Source organism: Palaemon carinicauda, chromosome 19, assembly GCF_036898095.1.
Source record: "Palaemon carinicauda isolate YSFRI2023 chromosome 19, ASM3689809v2, whole genome shotgun sequence".
Taxonomy (NCBI): domain Eukaryota; kingdom Metazoa; phylum Arthropoda; class Malacostraca; order Decapoda; family Palaemonidae; genus Palaemon; species Palaemon carinicauda.
In genome coordinates, this window is record NC_090743.1 from 122,568,834 (window position 1) to 122,582,289 (window position 13,456).

The 13,456-nt window shown below is 39.6% G+C and overlaps 1 protein-coding gene across 2 annotated transcripts in view; it reads left to right on the forward strand.

Moving 5' to 3' along the window:
- LOC137658811 (uncharacterized) overlaps positions 1-12,234 on the forward strand; it is a 46,573-nt gene extending 34,339 nt beyond the window's left edge. Inside the window, exons 6-7 of one of the 2 annotated variants that reach the window (XM_068393867.1) lie at positions 8,958-9,110; positions 9,411-12,234. In XM_068393867.1, the coding sequence (XP_068249968.1) occupies positions 8,958-9,097 (140 nt within the window). In that variant the 3' untranslated portion in view covers positions 9,098-9,110; positions 9,411-12,234. Of the gene's footprint in view, positions 1-8,957; positions 9,332-9,410 lie in introns of those variants that run through there. The other variant, XM_068393866.1, reaches the window with a different exon arrangement.
- The last annotated feature ends 1,222 nt before the right edge of the window (positions 12,235-13,456 follow it).

Consider the following 13,456-nt stretch of genomic DNA (forward strand, 5'->3'; position numbering starts at 1 on the left):
AAAAATGATTAGTTTTTTACTTTCTTGAAAAGAATAATAGGTTAATTTAGCAAAACAAATCATAGGAAACTGGGGAGAACTCATTATATATCTTGAACTCATAGAGGGATATATTTAAAGTGTAACAGTAAATTATGTTTGGAAATTTGTTGAACCCAGTCGCTTGACTTTCATAGAGCTAACCAAAAGGTCTTGTTCTCTAGTGAATGATGAAAATTTAAGGAAGAAAATGTGAAAGCAGTCGGGTAGATGGGTAGAGAGAGATATCAGGAGAGGATAGAAATCACTATAGCTGGGGCTAAAGATGGAAATGAGTTATATGGTAATTGGATCATGAGATAGTTTTGTAGCTACCAACAGGCCTACAAGAAATGACTGCGGACTGAGAGAATCTCATGTTCTTTCTGGTCCTTCCTCAAAAGACCAAACAGTGCTTCATCTGAAATTTCTGTTCTTTCACTATCAGATTACCAGGAAATTATAATTTCTTGAATATGCTAACCTTTTTGTTTATTTATATGAATCAGAGTAAAAAGGTTTCAGTTCGTCTTATTAAAAGTATATTTTCAAACATCTTATTCGTAGGTGAGAGTCTTTGTTCTACTCAGAGTAAAAAGGTCTTAATCTCAGTTCGTCTTATTAAAAGTATATTTTCAAACATCTTATTCGTAGGTGAGAGTCTTTGTTCTACTCAGAGTAAAAAGGTCTTAATCTCAGTTCGTCTTATTAAAAGTATATTTTCAAACATCTTATTCGTAGGTGAGAGTCTTTGTTCTACTCAGAGTAAAAAGGTCTTAATCTCAGTTCGTCTTATTAAAAGCATATTTTCAAACATCTCATTTGTAGGAGAGAGTCTTTGTTCTACTGAATTTTACTTTGTGAAATTTTGATATATTTGATTGTATCAGAAGACGATGGTAAGTTTGACTTGGAATATTTGTTCAGTAGTTGCTGTTCAATGCTACATTAGGTTTATGGCATCTGTTAAAAAAAAACAAAGAAGACGAAAGCTTTAAGGATATTGTTTCCCAAAGGAGGTATTACATACAGTGTGCTTTGCATGGAAAACTGCATGCTGTCTATTTTTCTTCCAGCATTGTTGCTCTCTGCCACGCTGTTTTTGCTTTCCTTTATGTCCATCTCGACTAACTTTGTCTTGCTCCAGTTTCCTCCCCCAAATCCAAAATCAATCGTTAAAGTCCATGTTATGCAATGAAGGTATATTAATTACATAGGTGTATCAGTTCTCTTTGGATACTGATGACTTTCTAGCAAACATTGTTTGTTCCTTTAAGACTAATCGTTGATGAAAGTCTTTTGTTTAGTATATTTTGAAATGCTGTTGTTTTTTAGGAATTGTTTTCTATTTACTTAATCATTTACAGTCATAACTAGTTGTTGATGTTCATCCAACATGTACTCTGTATATAATAGGATTTCTTATCAATTAATTTCTTAAATGTCCATATATTTTCAATATTAAACTTAGCCGGTGATTATATAAGCTGCAACTCTGTTGCTCGACAGAAAACTCTACGTTAAAAATCCGCCAGCGATCGCAATGCAGGTAGGGGGTGTACTTCAACAGCGCCATCTGTCGTGCAGGTACTCAGTACTCAATGTAAACACAGAACTCAATTTTCTCTCTGTCGGGCTACCGGCAAGACCTACTAATTCGCTGTTACTAACTGGATTTGTTTTCACAACTATTTGGTGAAGTACACTATTCTAGTTTTGAGCTTTCGCTATGCAGGTGTTTTATCTTCATCTCAAAACTTGAACTCGTTTTGGATAGATTTAATTATGGTGACAAAGAGAGTATGGACCCTCTTTCACTTTTAAATGGCCGACCCTTCCCTTAGACGGAAGTGTGTTTAGGTTTTTAGTAATTTTGCTTAACACGTTATAGATCTATATATTTTATATCTCTCCGCCTTTATTAGGCCTCTTCGATTAACTTTCCATTTATTATAAACATATAAAAATAAATTTTTATGTTTTGTTTATATGCGACCTTTCCTGATAGTAGGCGGTCCTAACTTGGAACCGAAGTTAATCAACGTTGAGCCCGTTATATCGTATTTAGCCTTTAAAGAATTTAAAACTTTTTAAATTTAATGTTTTATGAAAGAATTTCTTTGATAGTCTTCGTACTGTTTTCAAAGATGAACTAACGTTTAGTTTTTTAGACTACGCAGTTGTTGACGTTCAGGACGTTCAACATGCGCTCTATCGTTACGATAGAGAGAGAGTGTATCACGGTTTCACTTTGCAGTAAGAGTAAATCGATTCTGACGTTTTGTTCATTCTTTCTTAGCTTAAATGTTTTAAATTCTAAATTAAAGGAACTTTTTATTTGGAAAACCTTTCAGTTTTTTCCTTTAGTCAAATAACATGTTTTTTTTTGACGATATATAATTGGGCTCTTCTCTTAGGTGCGAAATCAAGAGAGAAAGAGAGAGAGAGATAGAGACGGAGGGAGAGAGAGGAGAGAAAACGTTCCGTTCAAGCGGGTAACGTTGTTCTCGTGTTACTCTCGTCCCTAGTCTCTGTACGGGGAGGAAGGTAAAACGTTTCTAGGGTTTTATTCTTGTTCCCAGGCTATGTGCGGTGAGAGATTGTAAACGTAGTTTATTTGAACTAGTGTTTAGTCTTTCCCAGCCACTGAATTTTTTATCTTTATATATGTTTTCTGTTTTTTGCTAGTATTAATGAGCTGCATTATACGACTGATTTCGCAATTACTACCTTTTAATGAAGGGTAGAATTGCGTGTTTCAGGTAGAAATCAGTAAAAGTTTCGATTTCAGTGAAATAAGTGCAAAACAGAAAATCGATAAAGTGATATGCGCAAAGTGTTACAGTGTTGCGTCCGAGGGTTCGTCTGTTCGTGCCTGTCGTTCACCTAGTCCGGGACCTCTTGCAAGCTCCCAAGCCCAGGGGAGAAGTAATGTCGAACGACTTATGGGTTCGAGAGGCCTTGATCAACGAACAGACGTTTTTCCCTCCGTGGTTTCGGGCGTATCTACCCAAGATCGCCCCATCCACACAAAGACGAGAGAGCCCATTTATTTCTCGTCTGCGGAAGAGGTTTCTCGTAAGAAACCATGGTCCAAGGTCTCGCGGCTTATTAAGCGCAAGTCGGTCCCTTCCGCGCAAGTCCAACGGCCCAGTTGTAGCCACTGGGTCAGTTCGGACTCGCTGCAGTCTTCCGACGACTGCTCACCTCCTAAGAGAGGCAAAGCGGTACCGCATCAGGCAGTCACACCGTCTGTTGCCGCACCTGCTCTTGTAGACCCTAAGTGGTCTTTGCTGCAGACCATGCAGTCTCAGTTAACGTCATTGATGCAGGACTTTCGTGCGGAGAAGGTTGACACCAACCTCTAGCCTACAACCAACCACGGTTGTGCGTCCTGTGGACGCTGAGGCGACCTTCTGCCGCACTCCAGCTGAGAGAGTCCCGCCACCCATGCGTTCCAGTGTACCCTGCCAGCCGCATGTTGACGTTCAGCGACGCACGGAACCTTCCGTTGACGTTCGCGAGGTACAACAACAGTCTAAGTTGTTTTGTTTTGACGCGGTGCGTCAACCTCCGCATTCTAGAGTTGTTTTGACTGCTCAGTCTAGACAGTCAAAGCAGTCTCGAGTGGACACTGTACGTCCTCACGCACCTGTTGTGGTTGACAGTTCAGTTGTTGACAGTTCACAGACTGTCAAGCAGTTACATGACGTTGCGTTCTGGTCCGCTACTAATGCTCCAGTGAGAGACTCAGCTTTTATCTGACAAGGTTCCTGTAGATGAGGAAGTTGCTGTTCTCCCTCCTACTGATATTCCCTTGAGGACTCTGTCAGATGGAGAGGAGCCTTAAGCTGCTTAGCCTCCTATGGACTTTAATTAAATCATGATGATTTTTTTTTAAGGATCTTCGTCCGGATCTTGTAACTGCTGCTCCTCGTTCGCTTAAACGTCAGAACTTACACTAGACCTAGCTACTTCGAAGCCGTTGTTTTTAAGCTAGTGCTCTCTCGCTCTCCTAGAGAGCGTTACGTTGGCTAGGCGACTGGTTTTTGCACCAGGAGGAGTTTTTAGGGATACAGCCTTTGATTTCCCTTCTTTTAAACTGGCTTATAGAGCGAGAGTCTGATATGACACGAGAGAAGTTCTCGGCTTGGGAGTTCATGCCTCTGCCCAGATAGACTTCTCAATTCTGGTAGACTCGCCCTGGCGCCTAGCCAGGAGACGCTCCAAGTTGTTTACAGGTCAACTTCTCAGCTTTTGTCAAGCCTTTGAAGTTTTGCTGTACTATTATGTCACACATAACAAGGCTTTCAGGGATGGTAAACGGTTCCGCCTCAGTCGCTAACCCCGTCTGTTGCCACACCTGCTCCCGTAGACCCTAAATGGGCTTTGCTGCAAGCCATGCAGTCCAAGCTTGCGTCCTTGATAGAGGACTTAAATGCGGAGAAGAACCTTCTGGCCAACAACCTTCCAACCGGTCGGTTGTGCGCCCTGTTGACGCTGAGGTAACCTACTCGCGTCTGCCAGTTGAGGTGGTTCCTCCTTCTGGCCAACAACCTTCCAACCGGTCGGTTGTGCGCCCTGTTGACGCTGAGGTAACCTACTCGCGTCTGCCAGTTGAGGTGGTTCCTCCTTCTGGCCAACAACCTTCCAACCGGTCGGTTGTGCGCCCTGTTGACGCTGAGGTAACCTACTCGCGTCTGCCAGTTGAGGTGGTTCCTCCACCGATGCGACCCAGTGTGGGTTGCCAGTCGCACGTTGACGTTAAGCGACGCTCGGAGGTGGTTATTGACGTTCAGGACGTTCAACAACCAGCATAGGTGACTTGTTGTGACGCAGTGCGTCAACCTCAGCAACCCGGTAGGGTGTTGACTGCACAACCCAGACGGTCTAGACAGTTTCGGGTTGACGCTGTACTTCCTCGCGCACCCATGGTTGTTGACAGTTCACAGACTGTGCAGCAGTTCCATGATATTGCGTCCGGCTCCGTCACGCATCCACCAGTGCGACCGGATTCAGCAAGTCAGACGTTGCCCACTCCGTTGCCGTTTCCTCATCAGTTTCGGATGAGGAACCCTCTGATGAGGGCGTTGCTGAACAAGACGATCAGCCCCCAGCCCTGCTATCCATCCAGAAGATGCTGAAGAAGGAACGCTGCTCAGTCAGGCTGTGGATGAGTCTGGTAGGGACACTGTCATCCGTGGATCAATTTGTGTCACTAGGAAGACTACACCTCCGTCCTCTTCTATACCATCTAGCTTTTCACTGGAAAAAGGACAAGACGCTAGAAGCGGTCTCGATCCCGGTTTCCGGAAAGATAAAGTTTTGTCTGACTTGGTGAAAGGACTATATCAACCTTAGAGAGGGTCTTCCCCTGACTGTTCAGACTCCTAACCACGTTCTCTTCTCGGACGCATCGGACGTAGGCTGGGGTGTGACATTAGACGGTCGGGAATGCTCGGGATTATGGAACTCGAGTCAAAGGACAATGCATTTCAACTGCAAGGAGCTACTGGCAGTACGTCTGACCTGGAAAAGCTTCAGGTCTCTCCTTCAAGGCAAAGTGGTGGAGGTGAACTCGGACAACACCACGGCTTTGGCGTACATCTCCAAGCAAGGAGGGACCTACTCTCTGACGTTGTACGAGATCGCAAGGGACCTCCTCACCTGGTCAAAAGGTCTAGACATATCACTAGTAACGAGGTTCATCCAAGGCAACTTGAATGTCATGCAGATTGTCTCAGTCGGAAGGGACAAATAATTCCAACAGAATGGACCCTCCACAAGGATGTATGCAAGAGACTTTGGGCCACCTGGGGCCAGCCAACCATAGATCTCTTTGCAACCTCGATGACCAAGAGGCTCCCAATATTTTGCTCACCAATCCCGGACCCAGCAGCATTTCATATAGATGCCTTTCTACTAGATTGGTCACATCTAGATCTATATGCATTCCCTCCGTTCAAGATTGTCAACAAGGTACTGCAGAAGTTCGCCTCTCACGAAGGGACAAGGTTGACGCTAGTTGCTTCCCTCTGGCCCGCGAGAGAATGGTTCACCGAGGTACTTCGATGGCTAGTAGACGTTCCCAGAACACTTCCCCTAAGGGTGGACCTTCTACGTCAGCCACGCGTAAAGAAGGTACACCAAGGCCTCCACGCTCTTCGTCTGACTGCCTTCAGACTATCGAAAGACTCTCGAGAGCTAGAGGCTTTTCGAAGGAGGCAGCCAGAGCGATTGCTAGAGCAAGGAGAACATCCACCCTTAGAGTCTACCAATCGAAGTGGGAAATCTTCCGAAACTGGTGCAAGTCAGTATCCGTATCCTCGACCAGTACCTCTGTAACTCAAATAGCTGACTTCCTCTTATATCTGAGGAAAGAACGATCTCTTTCAGCTCCCACTATCAAGGGTTACAGAAGCATGTTGGCATTAGTCTTCCGTCACAGAGGCTTAGATCTTTCCAACAATAAAGATCTACAGGACCTCCTTAAGTCTTTTGAGACCACGAAGGAGCGTCGTTTGGTTACACCTGGTTGGAATTTAGACGTGGTACTAAGATTCCTTATGTCAGACAGGTTCGAACCGCTACAATCAGCCTCCCTGAAAGATCTCACCTTAAAGACTCTTTTCCTAGTATGCTTAGCCACAGCTAAAAGAGTCAGTGAGATTCATGCCTTCAGCAAGAACATCGGATTCTCATCCGAAACGGCTACATGTTCTACAACTTGGTTTTCTAGCCAAAAACGAGCTGCCTTCTCGGCCTTGGCCAATATCGTTCGATATTCCAAACTTATCGTATGGTTGGAAATGAACTAGAAAGAGTCTTATGTCCTGTAAGAGCTCTTAAGTTCTATTTAAAACGAACTAAACCTTTACGAGGCCCGTCTGAAGCTTTATGGTGTTCAGTTAAGAAACCATCTTTGCCTATGTCAAAGAATGCTTTATCCTATTTTATCAGACTGTTAATACGAGAAGCTCATTCCCATCTGAATGAGGAAGACCAAGCTTTGCTGAAGGTAAGGACAAACGAAGTTAGAGCTGTCGCAACTTCCGTGGCCTTTAAACAAAATAGATCTCTGCAAAGTATAATCGACGCAACCTATTGGAAAAGCAAGTCAGTGTTCGCGTCTTTTTATCTTAAGAATGTCCAGTCTCTTTACGAGAACTGCTACACTCTGGGACCATTCGTAGCAACGAGTGCAGTAGTGGGTGAGGGCTCAACCACTACAATTCCCTAATTCCATAACCTTTTTAATCTTTCTCTTGAAATGTTTTATTATTGTTTTTGGGTTGTCCGGAAGGCTAAGAAGCCTTTCGCATCCTACTTGATTTGGCGGGTGGTCAAAGTCATTTCTTGAGAAGCGCCTAGATTAGAGGTTTTGATGAGGTCCTGTTGTATGGGTTGCAACCCTTGATACTTCAGATCCTAGGGGTCGCTCAGCATCCTAAGAGGATCGCGAGGCTCCGTAAGGAAGACGTACTTAAAAAGGCAGAGTAATTGTTCAAGTCGACTTCCTTACCAGGTACTTATTTATTTTATGTTTGTTATTTTGAATAACTGCTAAAATGAAATAAAAAATCCTTAGCTCATAATAATGTAAACAATTATTGCTGGTCTCTACCCACCCCCCTGGGTGTGAATCAGCTTATATAATCACCGGCTAAGTTTAATATTGAAAAATGTTATTTTTATAATAAAATAAATTTTTGAATATACTTACCCGGTGATTATATATTAAAGGACCCTCCCTTCCTCCCCAATAGAGACCCAGTGGACAGAGGAGAAAATTGAGTTCTGTGTTTACATTGAGTACTGAGTACCTGCACGACAGATGGCGCTGTTGAAGTACACCCCCTACCTGCATTGCGATCGCTGGCGGATTTTTAACGTAGAGTTTTCTGTCGAGCAACAGAGTTGCAGCTTATATAATCACCGGGTAAGTATATTCAAAAATTTATTTTATTATAAAAATAACATTTTATAGTATATAGCAAACTCATGTTATATTGAGCCCAAACCTAAGCTGCCATTGCCCTGTTTTTTGTTACATTGCATATTATTTTATATGTGTGAGCTTTCATTTGCAGTTTTAAGTTGAATAACAGCCTCAGGAGTGATTTATAGATTGATTTTTTTTTTCCCTTAGTAAATTTCTCGATGTTAATCAATTACCCTTTTTTTATGTCAATTGCATAAAGGTTTTACAAGAAGACTATTTCTTGTCATGGCAAAAGTTATGTAATTTTGTACTTTTTTTATATACTCGTTCTTCATATTACCTATAGTGAAATCACTCGATTGATAGCATAGTGGTATATTTATCCAAGATATATTGGCAAACCTAGTTAAAAGAAATTTGCGGTGTATATATTATCAAAAGATGCCTGTGATAGGTTTTCTCTTTGATTTTGCCATAATGTTCATTGTCAGTTTTTCCCTAAAAAGGCTTGTAAAGAGTTCTCAGGTCATAGACTGAAGCTTTTATATAAACTTGAATCGGTCTTTTATTAGAGTAGTCATAAACATAAACTGAGTCAAGATTTGAATGTATCTGTTGCAGTTCAAATTCTTCCTCTGCTGGAGTCTTTCTCCTATCATACAACTTTCACAAGTACCACTTTTTTTATGTTACAAATAACAGTGAAGTAATCAATTTCAGTCTTCTGATTTTTTGTTATAGAAATTTTAAATATTTGAGATTAAACTCATATCAAGGTTTAGAAAATAATTTAATAAAAGATGGCTATTTTCATTTATTTTTTCCAAAATGTTTGCACTGCCATAGTCAGCTTTACAAAAGCTGAACCCTGACCTGCACATACTGTTTATTAAGAAATTGCAAATTTTTTAATATCATAAAATAATGTTGAATATGAACAATAGCCTTTACTTTTAGATGTTACTGACAGTAATTAAGAGTATTTCCTGCCTTTCAGAACCATTTAATCGAACAGAAGAAAGAAGCAAAGAAGCGGACAGTGAGAGCTTAATCGTAACCGAGGACATCATAAGAACTGCCTTAAACAATATTCATGACCACATTGCTCTTGCTGAAGGACAACAACAGCTGAAATAGCTTCTAGATTATCGTAAGGACTTCTGATGTGTGTGAAAAGTTGCTATTCAATTTTCTTTATTTCCTTAAATTTCAACACACAGGTGATCATTATAGTTTATTGTATTTGTAGTTCATTTCATTTGCCAGTGTGAGGTGAGGGTCCATAATTATAATGTGATATTGTCATTGACAACCAGTTATAAAATGATATTCTTAAATGTAGTTAAAAATATATTTTTGTCATGAAAGTAACGTCCCATTTTTATTACAGTAGTCATTTATTTTTATAACATGCATTAATTTTAGTTATTTGAAAAGGCTATATTTTCAGGAAACCTTTTTATTGGAATTTCCTCTTGACGGTAAGCCTCTCACTAACCATCAAATGCCCAATAACCGTAAGTAATTTTTGAAGCATTATCCCAAGGCTGAATGCATAAATATTTAGAATGCATCAGCAACCTTGTTTCTCCTTCGCATGAATTGCAGTAGTTGTCCTACTATGGTTAATGATCTAAAGTAATTCATCCATGGTGTTCATAGTTAATCAGGTTCCTAACAGAAAAGCCCAGTAATGAATGTTGGAGTTTACTTTTGATTTGTAGGTTTAATTGGTTATTTTATCAGTACCATTTCTTATTAGCGAGACTTCAGTTCAAAGTTGAATCACATTGGAAGATAAATGAGGCTCTTTTGGCTCTTACATAATTTCCAGGTCAATGCAAACTCCTTGTCTGTCTGTAGATTAGTGTAATTTGAGCTCTTCCCAAGGGTGATGCTTCACCATCAATGAATTTAACAACTGCGTAATTGCAAGTCTTTAATGTGATAAGCCAATTATGATCTTATAATTAATTTGAACATAGAGATAATTTCAGTCTACTTCAGTTCCCTAATGATATAAACATTACAAGATGTCTTATGGCTAGTTTTCACCAAAGTCATCTTCCTAGTAGTGAGATACAGTAGTGCTGTCAGTGTACCTCACGTGCAGGCATTACTATACTTGGTCTTTGTACCGTTCTTTCGGCCAGTAATTGAGTTCATGTTTTACCCTCTCATTTTATTGTCATTCTTATCACCTTTCTTCCTTCTTGCTGTCCAACTTTCAACTTTAATTAAGCAACTGCATTGCTTTTTCTGTGTTGCATCTTAGTGCCAAATGTCCTCCACAGCCCCAGTGCTAGGTCATATGCATGCAGAGCCTACGTTGACACGAGAGTGCGGGCTGATCTAGTCAATTGGCGAGTGTAAGGAGATCCTTGGGTATCGAAATAGGACTTGATCCTAATGAAAATCAGCGAGGAAGAATCGATAACGGCACTATTGTGGCTGGTTAGACCGTTGAAGGGCATCAAAGTGCTGATCAACAAGCATAATCTCTCCTCTGATAGGCATTGTGCTTGCCCTCAAGAGGTCAATGAACTAACAAATTAGTGAAAAAATCTTGTAAGGTTTAAAGATCACCGCACCGGAGGTACTAGAATACAGTCAGGTGCAATATGGTCGATGACTCTCAAGGTCCTTAGAAGAATCTTCCTCCCCTTAGGACAGTCTCCGTCTAGCCTGCAAACAGAATGGGGCAATATCCTGTAGAGAAAGAAGGCACGAATGAATGTTGACTGGTCTCCTTTGAAGACTGAAATGATTGTGGCTCTCCAAGCCCGAAGTGACACTAGGATACCTTAGCTTTTGGGGAAAATGGGCAACTGGGGCACCACACAGCTCATAGCAGTGACGCGCAAGTGTCTGATCTTGGTTGGAGAGGAACTTAGCTGACAACCGTGTGAGTGCAATGTGGCATCACTGTTTGTACAAGCATTAAATTCAGGCCTGAAAAGTCCCCTGTTCCAATTCCTATTTCACAAACAAGTTTAAGGAACTTTCTAAATGTGAAAAACTGAGTGAAGATTTCATGTTAGGGGCCGTTCTGCGGGCATGGGATGATCTAGGTTGTGGAACAGTCTCGGCAGTTAAGAAGATCTTGAATGTTGAAAGATTCTGGTGTGTTGAAAAGTCTCTGGTTTGGGAGCACTGGAAAGGAACAACCGAGAGATTTACTAGTTCCCTCATGACTCTAAAAGTAACAATCGCACCAAGAATGAGAGTAAGTTCTGATTGTTTGGTTCCCAATCACAGTGCATAGCTGATCTCATGGGAAATGATCACGTTGATCGATCATGAAAACAAGGGTGATGAGAGGTCTTATGGGGAGTGATTACAATTGGAATAATTTCATGAAGGGAAAGACCATGAGGAAACCTCTGCACTTTTAAAAAAAAAAAACCATACAACCAATGAGAATGATCACTGGTTCATCCTCCACCAGTATCATAGACTGGAAAAGCAGATGCTAGAAGTTCTGTGACCCAAAAGTTATGTGGTGACCAAAAGTGCAAGGTGACCAAGTGTGTGAAAGACTGCCTAATTACTGCCTGGTCATCCTGAGATGGCTCAAGCTGTAACAGAGCAAGAGAAGACCATAGCGTGGACTGGGAGTGTGGAGGCTACAAATTCTTGTAGTGAAGGGTCTCGTGTATTGGTCAGCTTGGACGAGACAGTCTACTAACGACATCACACTAGTGCTGCTCCACGCTACTTCTGTTGAGTTGTCATTTCTGGAACTCTCTTTGATTCAAAATCTATTGTCCTCTAGCTTTTTTCCTATACCTAGGAACAAAGCAAATTGTTATTAAAAATTTGTGATATCCTGGTACTGCTTAATCCAAATAGCATTAAAATATTTACGAAAGTACAATGTAGGTAATTAGCCATAAGGAGATGTTCTACAGAACATTACAATCTTATTTTATTTAGAAGGGGGCAATAAATAAAAAGTACAACATTTAGTATTTACTGTAAAGCTGTTTCAATACAAATATCTTGGTTGTAATTCTAGATTTGGTTCTTCAAATTTTGTCTGGCAGTGATGCTTATCACAATATCAGCAGTGGAAATTTAATTTCAATCAAATACTACAGGCTATTCACATAACAGATCTATTGCAAATTGTTTTAATACAATTCTTTTCTTTTAAATATGTTAAAATATTAAGAAAATTAAATTGATTGCACTACAAACAGCTGGTATTCAACAAATTATGAACCTAGGTGGTGAAAGAAAAATAGAGGGGTTCAGAATCAATGAGAGACAGTAGTCCCATAATATATCACAGATGATGGAATATATTATTAAGAAGTACAAATAGTAAAATAATTTTGATAACCTACAATTTCACAGTTCAACTACTGTAGTAATGGTGATACTTTTACTCTAGAAAAGAGGGCTGTAGAGAAAGTCAAAATGTTATCACATCAAAGCAATGGACAGTAGCTTTTAATATGTAGTATTCAAGCTATTGGAAGTATAATCATGAACACATTTCCTCAACCTGAGTTTGACTATTTCAGCAAGTATACACATTTGCTGTATAAAGATAGTTGCAGAACTTACACTTCCCCTGAACCCAAAAATTAGTCATTTCTCCAATCGATGAGCTACTGCAACTATGCAGTTAATCCTATTCTGTAAAGTATGCAATATAGTACATTAACTAATTCAACTTAATTATAACATGTTAAACCACTTTTTTTTACTTAGTGCAGTATATATATTAATTCACAATTTGCTTTCAAGAAAAAAATATGTGGTATCCAAAACCACTGACTTTTCTAATAAACACAGTTAGTTGTACAATTGAGAAAAACAAATTACACATATCTACAAAATTTCCACTAAAAACCTGTAAATATAAACTATTACAAACAGATATAATATATGATTTGACAGCTTTATTAAACTCAACACAAAATGACATGACAGAAAATACTTTTACTCACAATAACTGTATTACAGCATACATAACTGACAATAGAGAAATTTGTACAAAATAGAGATGCACCTAGTATACTGTCACACTATAAATGGTTGTTTAACAACAAGCTCATTTTTTAATACAGTACTCATGTTAACAAAGCCAGGATTAGTTTCAGTAGCAAATACAATTTTTAGATCAATTATATTTTTAGATTATCAATAACCCATTACATCCCAAAAGAAGGGAATGACTGAAATGTTTAGTTCAAGGTAATGTTTTTAATGAAAGGTAATGTTGTACTTTGCTTGTGTATACTGAATACGGTATTTTTCATTTAATTCATTATCAAAATACTGCTATATGGGTAGAGTTTAACTTCACAAATAAACGAAACCTGTTTAAATTATCTTAAAACTATACCAAGTGGTAGGATTCCAAAATAATTGATTCCAAGTATATTGTACTAAATATAAATTTTCCATATATAAAAAAATTTGTCTTTACAAAAGGTCCTCAATTTACAAACTCAAATCCAATTGAAATCATAAATCTCAGATATT